The sequence below is a fragment of the Alternaria infectoria genome, assembly GCF_024043175.1.
Source record: "Alternaria infectoria strain BMP 0036 chromosome Unknown scaffold_11, whole genome shotgun sequence".
Lineage (NCBI taxonomy): Eukaryota > Fungi > Ascomycota > Dothideomycetes > Pleosporales > Pleosporaceae > Alternaria > Alternaria infectoria.
In genome coordinates this window covers 926,882-939,471 of record NW_026250700.1, presented here as the reverse complement: position 1 = coordinate 939,471, position 12,590 = coordinate 926,882, and the positions used below count along the sequence as shown (strand labels likewise).

General features: G+C 53.9%; 3 protein-coding genes across 3 annotated transcripts; 2 read left to right on the top strand and 1 right to left on the bottom strand.

Annotated features, from left to right (window-relative positions):
- Positions 1 to 1,503: 1,503 nt before the first annotated feature.
- On the top strand, positions 1,504 to 5,326 carry PKC1 (Serine/threonine kinase; the record flags this gene model as incomplete). The annotated part of the gene is made up of 7 exons (XM_051498538.1): positions 1,504 to 1,936; positions 1,988 to 2,254; positions 2,312 to 3,286; positions 3,337 to 4,507; positions 4,557 to 4,758; positions 4,809 to 5,214; positions 5,265 to 5,326. The coding sequence occupies 7 exons, from the start codon at positions 1,504 to 1,506 to the stop codon at positions 5,324 to 5,326; spliced, it is 3,516 nt and encodes a 1,171-aa protein (XP_051351472.1).
- Positions 5,327 to 5,763: 437 nt separating this feature from the next.
- On the bottom strand, positions 5,764 to 7,911 carry J4E92_007174 (uncharacterized protein; the record flags this gene model as incomplete). The annotated part of the gene is made up of 1 exon (XM_051498537.1): positions 5,764 to 7,911. One exon carries the CDS (start codon positions 7,909 to 7,911, stop codon positions 5,764 to 5,766), a length of 2,148 nt encoding a protein of 715 aa, XP_051351471.1.
- A 303-nt stretch (positions 7,912 to 8,214) lies between these two features.
- J4E92_007173 (uncharacterized protein) lies at positions 8,215 to 9,540 on the top strand (the record flags this gene model as incomplete). Its single annotated transcript, XM_051498536.1, has 1 exon — positions 8,215 to 9,540. The coding sequence occupies one exon, from the start codon at positions 8,215 to 8,217 to the stop codon at positions 9,538 to 9,540; it is 1,326 nt and encodes a 441-aa protein (XP_051351470.1).
- Positions 9,541 to 12,590: the final 3,050 nt, after the last annotated feature.

Genomic DNA, 12,590 nt, shown 5'->3' with positions numbered 1-12,590 from the left:
TTTGGGATTACACGAACCTCTCAAATTTCTGTATCTACAGGGCAGATCTAGCGCTCGGTAGTAGTATTGTGTCAGATACTCTATGATACTTACATTCGCACATCCCTCATCTAAGAGAGATCTAGCAACGTGAGGAGTTCCTTCGATCATCTTGGACGTATGAACTTGACACAGCCGTATGCGAATAGTGCCTGAGAGCAGCAAGATGGCGCACATACATTGAGATTCACAACGATCGATTTTCGTGTGGCCAGAAAAGCTGCATCACACGACATGAAAGGCTGGCGTAGTAGGCGTCAAGCAACATTCTTCTCCACTACTTGCTCGCAGCCTGATCCATATTCCCGAAACAGAGCCGGTACTGGAAAAGAAAACAACAGAGAATTTTTGGGCGTTACAACTCATACAGAGGTACGGTTTTTATCCGCCCTGATCTCCTTCTGATGCTAAGTGAAGGACCAACCACTGTTACTCTATCATACCTAGGTACCATTGCTGTACTTAGCGACAGGACCGGTCAACAGTAGCTGTAAATCAACGCGATTATGCACAGATTCTGAGTGCGGGAAAAGCAATGCGTCGAACATCTCGCGCACCTATCAAGCTAGGATTAGCATAAGTAAGTACGACGCGTACTTGGCGTGAGCGAACTGATGGGGTAGCAGTCGATGGAGCGCGTGTTCATGCGATACAACGGAAACATGCCTACCGACATCAGCGCTCTCAATTCCTGACGCGCAAGACGTGGTGGACGGTGTGATGAAGGTTTCAGAGAGTTGTGCAAGGAGTGATGGAGGAAGTTTGGGTGAAAACAAGCCTCGCACAGTCAGATCAGGTCGCACATGTCAAGGCGTCGGTGCCCAATCGGGCGGGCGTCATGCGCACCTGCCTTCAACAAAGATAAGAATTCGGAATGTGGTCGAGACGATGCGAGAAGGCAAAGTGGTATGACTGAAGCAGGACAATAAGCCTGATTCCATGGAACCCTTGTGAGACGGTGTTGAGAGTTCACCCCGCTATGCTGCCTGCCTGTTAGTCTTTTCCCCACCAACAGCCACGGCCGCCCAGACAGTCGCCGTCATCACCTCTGCTGTCTCGTACTCGCGCCCGACGACGCCAAACAGCACCCGCGGCTTTTGATAGACAGCGGCACTTAACCCTTTCCCGACGCCACTCGACGAAGAGGGGGAAAGTGGGGCTCCGCTAAGCCACCCTATGCGTGAGCTAAATCGCTGTTCGCCCAACGACATCACCACAGCACGACGACTCCGCCATTGTCGCCCGCCAACCTCACCTACGCGACCTCCCTGCCGCCGCCGCCGACGACGCGTTGGACTGGCTGTTGCTTGCGCGCAGAAGCTGCTTACGTCACGGCTGCCTGCCCGAGCGCCTACGCATCCCTCGCAGCCCACCACCGCTGGGCACCTGGTCACGCCGTCGCCTCTGTCGGTGAAGAAATCTCCTGACGCACTCCGCGCCCACCTGCCTTAGACGACCGCCGCCATGGCGAACGTCGACGAGACCGTTGCCAATGTGCAACGCAAAATCGACCGTGAAAGGGCCCTCATCAACGCCGCCAATGCCATGCGCCAGTCGACCAACAACCCGGCCGTGCTTTCCCGCCTCGATGGACAGATCAAAGACGGCCGCCGGAACATTGACTACTTTGAGTCGAAGCTGCGGGACCTGGACGTGCAGAGAACCTCTACAGGCATGGAGAACATGAGTTTGCAACCAGGCCGCGGCCCCAACAACCCTCTGACTCCTCCCCCGAAAGACGGCTGGAACGGCTATGTGCAAGAACAGGGAGATTATGGCGGCCCTGAAAGCCAGTACAGCCAGCTTAGCGGAGGGCAAGCTCTGCAGCCTCCTCGCGCGCCATATGCCCCGCCAGCTCCCGGCGCGCCCAACAAGCGACCGAACTTCAGCAAACTGGGTATATACATCTGTTGCATACATCAGTGATCTACTCAGCTAACACGCGCAGACCTCATCAAATATGATACCCCGCATCTCGGTCCCCGCATCCAGCTCATGCTGTCCCAGCTCGAATTCAAGCTCAGTGTCGAAAAGCAGTACAAGGATGGAATCGAGAAGATGGTGCGGTTATACCAAATGGAAGGCGACCGCAAGAGCAAGGCAGACGCAGAAGCCAAGCGCATCGAGAGTAACCAGAAGATCCAGCTGTTGAAGCACTCGTTGAAGCGTTATGAGGATCTCCACGTCGACATCGAGGGCGACGCCGATGGCGACGGTAAGTCCCAACGATACCGTGTGCTGCCATGTGCTGCCACATGCTGATTATGCCCAGATGACAGTTTGAACATTCCGAGTCAAAGAAAACCTTTGAGCGGCCACCTCTCCCTCCGCGTACATGCCGTCGCCGATGTCGATCACGCAGCTACTGGGCGCTTTAGTCGAGGCCCGGAAACATTCGTCAACATCAAAGTCGAAGACTCAATTAAGGGTCGTACAAAGCCCACACGGAACGACCGCTGGGTCGATGAAGTTCACGACTTCGCCATCGACAAGGCGAACGAGATCGAGATTACCGTATACGACAAGACGGGCGACCACCTTCTGCCCATCGGCATGCTGTGGGTCCGCATATCAGACATTGCCGAAGAAATGCGAAGGAAGAAGATTGAGACGGAGCTTGCGAACTCAGGCTGGGTGGCTGCTGACAAGATGGGAGGAGCTGCAGCCGGCATCCAGCCCGACATGCAGTTCCAGCCTCCGCCAGGGCAGAACTTTGCAGGCGCCGGTGCTGGAGGTCCTGGCCCTGCTGGCGCGAGACCGGGTGGTCCTCAGCCCCAAACAGGACCCGTTATGATTGATGACTGGTTCTCACTGGAGCCGGTAGGTCGCATCCACCTCACAATGTCTTTCGCCAAAAACACCGGCAACAAGCAACCCTTTGATCTTGGTCTTGGTCGCAAAGGTGCCGTTCGTCAGCGCAAAGAAGATGTCGTCGAGCAATATGGACACAAGTTCGTCCAGCAGCAGTTCTACAACGTCATGCGTTGTGCTCTCTGTGGTGAATTCCTCAAGTATGCCGCCGGTATGCAATGCTCGGACTGCAACTACACGTGTCACAAGAAGTGCTACCCCAAGGTTGTTACCAAGTGCATCACTCAGTCCAACGCCGAAACCGACCCAGACGAGGCCAAGCTCAACCACCGCATTCCTCATCGCTTCGAAAACTTTTCCAACATGGGTGCCAACTGGTGCTGTCACTGCGGTTACGTCCTGCCACTTGGTCGGAAACAAACCAAGAAGTGCAATGGTGAGTGGACCTACTATTCCGATTTGCAAACCCCACTAACGGTAATTCAGAATGTGGTCTCACCTGTCACGCTCACTGCGTTCACTTCGTACCTGACTTCTGCGGTATGTCCATGGAAGTGGCTAATCAGATTTTGATGGAAATCAAGAGGACGAGAAGAGGACAGTCATCATCGGGCCCAGGCATGAGCGGACGGACCCTACGACCGGATAAGCCAGCAAAACCTCTGCCACCAGCGCAACCTCAATCTCCAGGTCAACCCGGTCAAGACCAAGCCCAATCCGACAGGTACTCTTACGGAAAAGAGCAGATGAGCCCTCCGCCTGGCCCTCCACGACAACAATCCTATGCCACATCGGCGGCGTCAATTGATGCGGCAAGAGCCTCCTTCTCTGGATCCAGCTCTGGCGCGGCTCCCACATCGCCTACTGCAGGCTCCAGACCTTCGTCGGGCCCACGCACTCAATCTTCGGTCGCTGCGGCTGCAGCTGCGATGAACAAAACCGCAGCTCAACCTGCCTATGGCCGCAGTAACACGGACTATGCGCCGCCGGGCGGAAGGACGTCAGGTAGTGGATACCCAGCAGATCAACGCATACCACAACAGCAAGCTCCTCAATCGGCCACCTACGATCCATCGGCATATGCCAACATCCCGAGCTACCCACCGAGCCATCAACAACCCGCAGCGATGCCCAACTACCCACAAAAATCTTCATACGCTCTACCACAGCCATCGCCACAAGCGCAACCCCAGCATCAGCAACAAGCGCCTCCTTCGCAACCGAAGATGCAAGAACCATCTGCGCCCGCGAAACAACCCCCATCGGCGGTAATAGAAGCACCAGGCAAGAAGGTCACACCGGCAGCGAACACACAAGGAACTGGAAAGAGGATAGGCCTGGACCACTTCAACTTCCTTGCAGTTCTGGGTAAGGGTAACTTCGGAAAGGTCATGTTGGCAGAGACGAAGAGCACCAAGCAGCTCTATGCTATTAAGGTTCTGAAGAAGGAATTCATCATCGAAAACGACGAAGTGGAAAGCACACGCTCAGAGAAGAGAGTCTTCTTGATCGCGAACAAGGAGAGGCATCCGTTCCTCTTGAGTTTGCACGCTTGTTTCCAGACCGAGACCCGTGTGTACTTCGTCATGGAGTACATTAGTGGTGGTGACTTGATGTTGCACATTCAGAGAGGCCAGTTCGGCACCAAACGCGCACAGTACGTTACTAGATCATCATCAAAAGGGCAACAACTAACATCTTCACAGGTTCTATGCCGCCGAGGTCTGCCTTGCACTGAAGTACTTCCACGAGAACGGCGTCATCTACCGAGATCTGAAATTGGATAACATTCTGCTCACGCTGGATGGACACATCAAGATTGGTGATTACGGATTGTGCAAGGAGGAGATGTGGTATGGATCAACTACCAGCACCTTCTGCGGTACTCCCGAATTCATGGCACCAGAGGTAAGTCTCGTCCATCATCACAAAGTCAAGTCACTAACACAAGTGTGTAGATCCTTCTTGACAAGAAGTACGGCCGAGCCGTTGACTGGTGGGCCTTTGGTGTGCTCATTTACCAGATGCTTCTCCAGCAGTCCCCCTTCCGTGGTGAAGACGAAGACGAAATCTACGACGCCATTCTTGCCGACGAACCTCTCTACCCCATTCACATGCCGCGCGACTCCGTATCTATCCTTCAGAAACTGCTCACTCGTGAGCCTGAGATGCGTCTTGGATCCGGACCGACCGACGCCCAAGAAATTATGTCACATGCTTTCTTCAGGAACATCAACTGGGACGACATCTACCACAAGCGTGTACAGCCGCCATTTACGCCACAGATTACGAGCCCAACGGATACTAGCAACTTCGACACCGAGTTTACAAGTGTCACACCTGTGCTTACGCCTGTGCAGTCTGGTACGTTATTCACCCATGTATACTTTTGCTTTTGCTAACACTCCGTTCAGTGCTTTCACAAGCCATGCAGGAAGAATTCCGTGGCTTCTCGTACTCGGCTGATTTCGCCTAAAGCTTGCCTTGCCTTACACTTCTGATACCCTAGGCTTTCGTTTGGGAAAATGGGTTGTTCCTTTTGCTTTTGTGTGGTTAGCGTGCTCAACAACCTGCCTTGGCGACGAAGGGGCGGTGGAGGGGGAGGGGCAGTAATGCACCCGTACGTATGTTATTAGCATGAAAAGCGCAGCGTGCTAAGCGTAATAATCTCTTGAGTGAACGGACGAAGAAGAAGGGTATAATCACGCATGGATGTCTTCGGCTCGAGGGGGTTGGATCGTTGTGGTGTAGTGTAGTAGTGTGTGATGGGGAGATGTTTGTGGAGCGAGCAAGCGATAATGATTTTGCATGGGCAATCGACATTACAGGATAGACGAAACAAATGCCTTCGATTTGAGAACATACTCCATCTCTATCATATCCAACCTCAAATACACAGACAACCAAGTCCATCTACTGACCCTCAGTAAGCACCCTCGTCCAATCAAACTTCCTCCACCCCTTCCTCCATCCCTCCACCCTCCGGTCTCCTTTAACCCATCTCCCCTGCCTCTTCACAACCTCAACACCCACATCCAACATCCCGCCCAACACCTCCCTCGCAAACAAATCGCCCCTCGGCCACGCCCTCTCATCCTCCACAATATGCCCCAACCCCCCATCCAACTCAAACCAAACATGAAAATACGGCATCTCCTTCGCCAGACTCCTTCGGAACGCCTGCTTCCCAAGCCCATTCCGACTCGCCTTCTGCGTATCAATAAGCGGTTTATGCTGCGTCCAATCGCTCGCAGACTCGAGGATCGCTTCTTTGAAAAACGCAGGCGCCGTGTCACCTAGTTCATACGGAATAGGCACGGCGTTGAGCGCCGCGTGTCCTTTTCGACCGGGGAACGCGGCGTTTTCGTAGAAGACGACGTCGCGGCCTTGGTCGTGGTACATGCGTGTGAGGCACTTCATGAAGTTGCGTATTTCGTCCCATTCGTCGTCGTCGCATTCGAGCAGGTTGGTGCGGTGCTGGATGGGGACTATGACGGCGCCGCCGGTGCTGATTTCAGGTTCGGTGGGGAGGGTTAAGAAAACGCGGGTTGCGAGGCTGATGATGGGGGCGAGGGGGGGTTGGGGCGGGGACTTGTCTTCGTGGTGGCAGAGGGGGCAGGCGTCGAGGATACGGTTCATTTTCGTGTAGTCTTGGATGGCGGCGTTGCGCAGGTTGATGGAGGATTTGGGGGCGCGGGCGGCGAGTTTGGTTGCGTTGTCGTCGATGTAGTCGAGGTCGTTGTCGAATTTGCTGTCTTTGGCTATCTTTTCGGCGAGGAGGGCGCCTTCGCCGCCGGCTTGGTTTTTGGTGCGGCGTTCTTGTCGGACCATGTCGTCGATGGTCATTTCTTCGTTTTCTTTGACGAGACCGCGCTCCGTGCCGCGTTTGTTGGTTAGGGCTATGACTTCGCCTTGTCGGCCGCCGGCGAGCATGCGGTTGTCCATTGCGTTTAGGACGACGACGTCGCGGTTTTGGGAGGTTGAGTTGCCTGCTAGGGCGGCGTTGTATTCGGCTTCCAGTTGGGCTGCTTCGGGTGCCTTCTTCATCTTTGCCTTCAGCATCTGCGCTTTTAGCCTGTTCAGCTCGGTCTGGCTGAGCATAACAGTGTTTGTTGCAGGTTGGGGGTCTTGCACTGTTTCGCCTTGGGGTAGCTCTGAGGGTTCGTGCGACTCGCGGGACGGCCTGTGGATACCTGCGTTGAGTCTGCGTTCTTCGAAGAGCTCGCCAGATGGCTTCTCTTTTCCGACATAGTCTTGCCCATACATCTTTCTGCGGTCCAGCTCAATCTCCTCCTCGCGCGCCTCGTCAAAGTCCCGTAGATCGCCGTATTTTTCCATGGCTATTTCTTCCACACTTCGTCCTGACTCCTCTGCGTTTCGGTAGATGCCCTTCAGTTTCGTCATGCGCCATTGCGCACCCGAGTCACCGAATGTGTAGCTGACTTCTCTTTGCGCGGGTTCTTCCGCGACAACTTTCCGGTCCTTGGAGTTCCCCAAATCACGGTTCAGCTCCGCGTGATGCATCTTGAGCGCCGGTTGACCCTCATCCGACGCCTTCACATAGGTAGCTTTCTCCTCCCTATTCTTGCGCTGCACGTATTCGACGTCCATAGAAGAAGGCGCCTTCATCCAGTCGTCGCGTTGCAGGTCTGCGTTCGCCGCGTCTTCGAGCTGCTGATCGAGGATATCGTCGTCTGGTGGCGCGTAGTCCTTCTCCTGGGGAACATCGTCTCCCGACGATTCATCTTCCTCGTAGTGTCGCGACTTGCGCTTTCGCGTCAAACGGTCTTCCTCGTCGCTCGATGCGGGTTCCTTGTGCTTCCGTCGCGACCGATCATCTTTCTCGTCTCTCTCGCGCCTTTTCCTCCGCGCACGCTCTTCTGACGTCTCCCGATGGTGTCGCGATCGCTTGTGACGGTGGCGCTCGTCTCGGTCGTCGTCGTGATGGCGCGATGAGCGGTGCTTGTGGTGTCTGTCGCGACTTCTGCTTCGATCGCGCTTTTTCTTGTCGTCCTTCTTCTTGCCCTGCGCAAGTTCCTTCTCGAAATCCTCCAGACCCATGTTGGCGGCAATGCTAAGTCGTTTGGTGTTGATACGCGTGAGTCGCGAGAGGAAAGTTTGGAGATTGGAGCGAAGCTCGGGCCTGACATCACCGCGGCGGATTCCCTAGCGCGCGTCCGCCCCGCCTAAGAATTTCTAGAACAACTCCTCTACATCCCGCTATCAACAACGCTGCTTGACCTAACTCTCCTTACAAAACATCACGCGTTTTCCCCCGCAAGAACGCTGCCACTTTACCACTCGTTCTCCGAACCTTCACTCTCACCCCTCGATCGTCTACTAAACACGCGCACAACTTCCGCAATGTCCTCCGCAAAGGCTCCAGAGGGCTCTGCGCCTACCGCCAGTTCGAACACACCCGTTTCCATTGTCTGCGTGGGCATGGCTGGTAGCGGCAAGACGACCTTCATGCAGCGCCTTGTTTCACATCTCTATACCCATCCCGACCCGACTCAAAGCGAACCCTCCGTATCCAAAGCGTCCCCGACACCCCCGTACATCATCAACCTCGACCCCGCCGTCCACCATGTCCCGTTCACGCCCAACATCGACATCCGAGACAGTGTCAACTACAAGGAGGTCATGAAGCAGTTCAACCTAGGACCCAACGGCGGTATCTTGACGAGCTTGAACCTGTTCAGCACAAAAATTGATCAGGTCATTGGTCTGTTGGAAAAGCGAACGCAGCCGCCAGCGCCAGTGAAGGAGCCAGAGCAAAGCACAGTTGAATTCATGACAAGTGGGGGCAAGGATAAACAGGCAGCGCCGGCGCAACAACCGCAGGTCAAACACATCCTCGTGGACACGCCAGGGCAGATCGAGGTTTTCGTCTGGTCGGCAAGTGGAGAGATTCTGCTTTCGAGTTTAGCCAGCACATTCCCCACCGTCATCGCATACATCATCGATACACCGCGCACAACTAGCACAAGCACCTTCATGTCCAACATGCTCTACGCCTGCTCCATTCTCTACAAGACAAAATTGCCCATGATACTCGTCTTCAACAAGACCGACGCGCAAGACGCCCAGTTCGCGAAGGATTGGATGACCGACTTTGAGGCCTTCCAAACCGCCCTACGCAATGAGGAAGAGGGTGGCAGCTTCGGTGGTGAAGGCATGGGCGGAGGGAGTGGATACATGGGCAGTCTGCTCAACAGCATGTCGCTGGTACTGGAGGAATTCTACAAGCATCTTAGTGTTGTGGGCGTTAGTTCAATGACCGGAGACGGCATGGATGAGTTCTTCAAGGGCGTGCAAGAAAAGAAGGAAGAGTTTGAGCGCGACTACAAACCCGAGCTTGAGCGACGTCGGGCGGAAAGGGAGCAAGAGAAGAAAGCGACACGTGAGCGCGAGTTGGACAAGATGATGAAAGACATGAAAGTGGGCGGCGCGGGCGCAAAACCAAAGAGCAAGCCGCGAAAAGAAGAGCCCGAGACGGTCAGCGACGCAGAAAACTCCGACGAAGCCGGCATGATGGACGAAGACCTAGACTACGAGGACGAGATGGACTCAGATGATCCAGAAAACGGCCTAAAAGAGCGATACAGGCAGGCAGTCAACGACCGCGGCGTCGACCAAAGCGAGGACCACAGCTTCGCACGATATGTAAACATGGCGAAGTTCACATGAGAGACGCAGCACCCATCATGCAAAGACACCCGACTACAGCGATGAAAATGGTTGGGCCCTGACATTGCACGATAGGCAGTCTCGCCTCCGGATTCCTGGTTCGTGTTCGGGAAGTAGCTGCAGGCGCTCACATGTGCGGCCGCGAAGACATATGCTGTTGAGAAAGTTACGGGCGACGTGCATGGTTGACGGGCCGCAGCGAGACTGCCGTGTCAGTGTTTTGCATCGACACTAGTCACACACGCACGCGTACTGAACCCTTTTCTCACCCATGCTCTAGATGCTAAAAGTAGTCTCCTGCTCACGCACGAGCGGCTTGTTTCGTCTTTACCTGCTTTCTGCTACCGTGGCTTCGTTATACCCTCGCTCGCGCTGTTACGTGTGTCTTGGTTACAGAGGCGGGAACACGCGTCTTACTTTACTAGACTAGAAGAGAAGGGGTCTCGGAAGCGAATGTTGCACCGCGTGCATGCAGGGCAGAAGAATAAGGGTAGCGAGACGATAATTCTGAGTTGTCGCTAGTTACACCTGTCAGTTGTCAGCTTCGTGCATGTGCAGTGTGTAAGACATTTTCAAAGTTTATTCTACATACCTTTTTTTACTGGCGAAGACTGCTTCTCATGTGATTCTTGGTGCTCCATGGTGGCTAAGTCTTGGAGCTTTGACTGGGCTATGTGTGCGCAGAAGTAGGTTCGTAGGGTCTTGGACACGGCGTATCTTATACTACATCAGAATGCTGGGCGCATTTATACTGAACTTTATTGTTGAAGTAAAAAGACGAAAGGCTTCGTATAACTGATAAACGAACATATATGTGACATCTGAGGACCCATTCACCTCTAGCAGTGATATTTCTTTTTCCGCCGACGCACGTAGTGACCTTACCCTATTCATGATCGTAATCCCACTGCTCGAACCTTCAACATAGACAAACAGCTCTCTTGATACAGATCCACTACGCACCTCACAACTACACTCCCTACAACCCGGTGGCTAAAGTCTCCACCAGTTATACATGCACAGCAGATCGCCGTGAGCACGCATGTCGTGTCTTCCCGTTCGCCTAAGCGCAACATAATTCTGCTCCTACATAAAGGTACGCTTGTGTATCAGCCATTGTTGCACAACGTAGAGGGCTTGAGTCGCAGCCTTAGATGGTCGGTGGCTTGCAGGTTGTAAGATCGACTTTGGGGATGACAGGTCGGTGGGCGCTGCATTTTTGTCTTGGTTTTCCTTGGTTTGTGGTACGGAGCGAGGGTTTGTTGCTATGGGAGAGAGGGTTGCGATGGCATGGCATGTTGTGATTCAGTGGGCTTCGTTTTCCCAGTGGAAAGTCTTGACATGATTGTCGTGCATTTGATGAGTATATCGATGCGCAGTCAATGAGCACTTTACCTTCTAGGGATGGGTATGATCTTGATGCCTTGTTGAATTACAGTTACATCTGAGATTCATGTGTGTATGTCTTCTTGATGACAACTAAGGCATATTCCTTTACAGGGAAAACACTTGAACATGCGAGTGGAGCCCTATACAGGGCCGTGGGAACAAGATGGGCTTCTCGTGTTGTGAGACTGCACGACGTGGGACCAAGCGGCCGTCCCTCGCGCCCACGTCCCCGGTGCGACACGAGCACATGGCGTTAATCTGGTGCGACGTAAGAAACCGAAAACCTTTAGGATCTCGCTGCTCCACTAACATACTTGTGTAAGCTCTGTAATTTGAGCAACGTGGGGATAGAAGGGACAGTAACACCCTGCATACTATTCAGAAGCGAGAGGGAAGAGACGTCAGTGACCTCTGCGGCATCACCCTATCGGCAGGAGAGGACGGAACGAAACATATCATCCCCGCCAGCTCCACATCACCCTACTTACCCTGGAAAACCCCTTCCTCAGTTTCCCCGAGCCAGGGAGCAGGGAACGGGGAAGGCGGCAAACCCGCCAACACCCTTACCGTATACACAGCAAATGGCGACCTGCACACATCCATCGCACAAGATGCACAACATCAAAAGACCCGACCATGCATCTCATCTCCCCCCGCAAACTCGCCTCCTGGAGCCAGGCCACGCTGTCTCAGTCATCTTGAGATCTGCAGGCAGATAAACGAACGTCTCACAACAGGGACATCCCGCAGTGGGGCCAGTCCCATCCCTCGCAGCTCGCGTCCAATGTTGTACAGAGCGGGACGAGGGGCTTGAAGGCGTGCTATTGTGCGAGTACCTGGGTAAGGGAGAGACATGGGGGTACTGCTATAAAGGTATACTGAGGACTGTTGGGTGTAGCGAGTCGGGTGGTACGACACTGCAGTATGTTGTGTTTAGCGAATGCGTGGCTACCGTACAACCATACGCAACCACTGCATACAACTCTCTGCCCTCGCAACGAGCCATGAAAGCCGCAGTGGCATGAGGTGGAATGTCCAGTCTGACATGCATGGACGCAATCGCCAACGGGCAACTTTGCCCGTCAACGAAAATGAGATTAGGCAGAACAGGCAACAAAGAGGCTGACACTCCGAGTTAGAAAGCAAGAAATCGATGACTACAATCCGCAAACCTAGTTGTTACTTCCTCTTGTATAGCCGTAGCGTTTCCACTAACCGCCTCCTCCAGAAGATGCGAGAGGTCACATCCGCGAGATAAACCTTATCGTCTCCAGATAAAAAAAAGTAAAAAGGTACATACTCCATAGTATCATCGTGGAACCAGTAAGTTGGCCCGCTGTAGCCGCGGCAGGGGCACAGACAGACTTTACCAGCAAGAGACAGCGGAAGCCTGATCGTGACACAGCGTCACGGTCCCAAAGTTTGCGTGTTCGCAGCGCCGCTGCTATTATATTCGAAAGATGCCGTGTCGGGTTTAGTAAACGCAGAACGACCGACCCCAGCGGCCGCCCAGCCACACATACGCGCGCCTCGAGATCGTCGTTGGAGAGGGGGGAAACCCAATTTGTTTTCGCTTTTTTGTTGGCTTTGCAGGTTGCATGTGCATGCTGGTTGAGAAACAGATGCGCCCTGTCCTCGCAGCAGTTACGTGCTTACTTTGC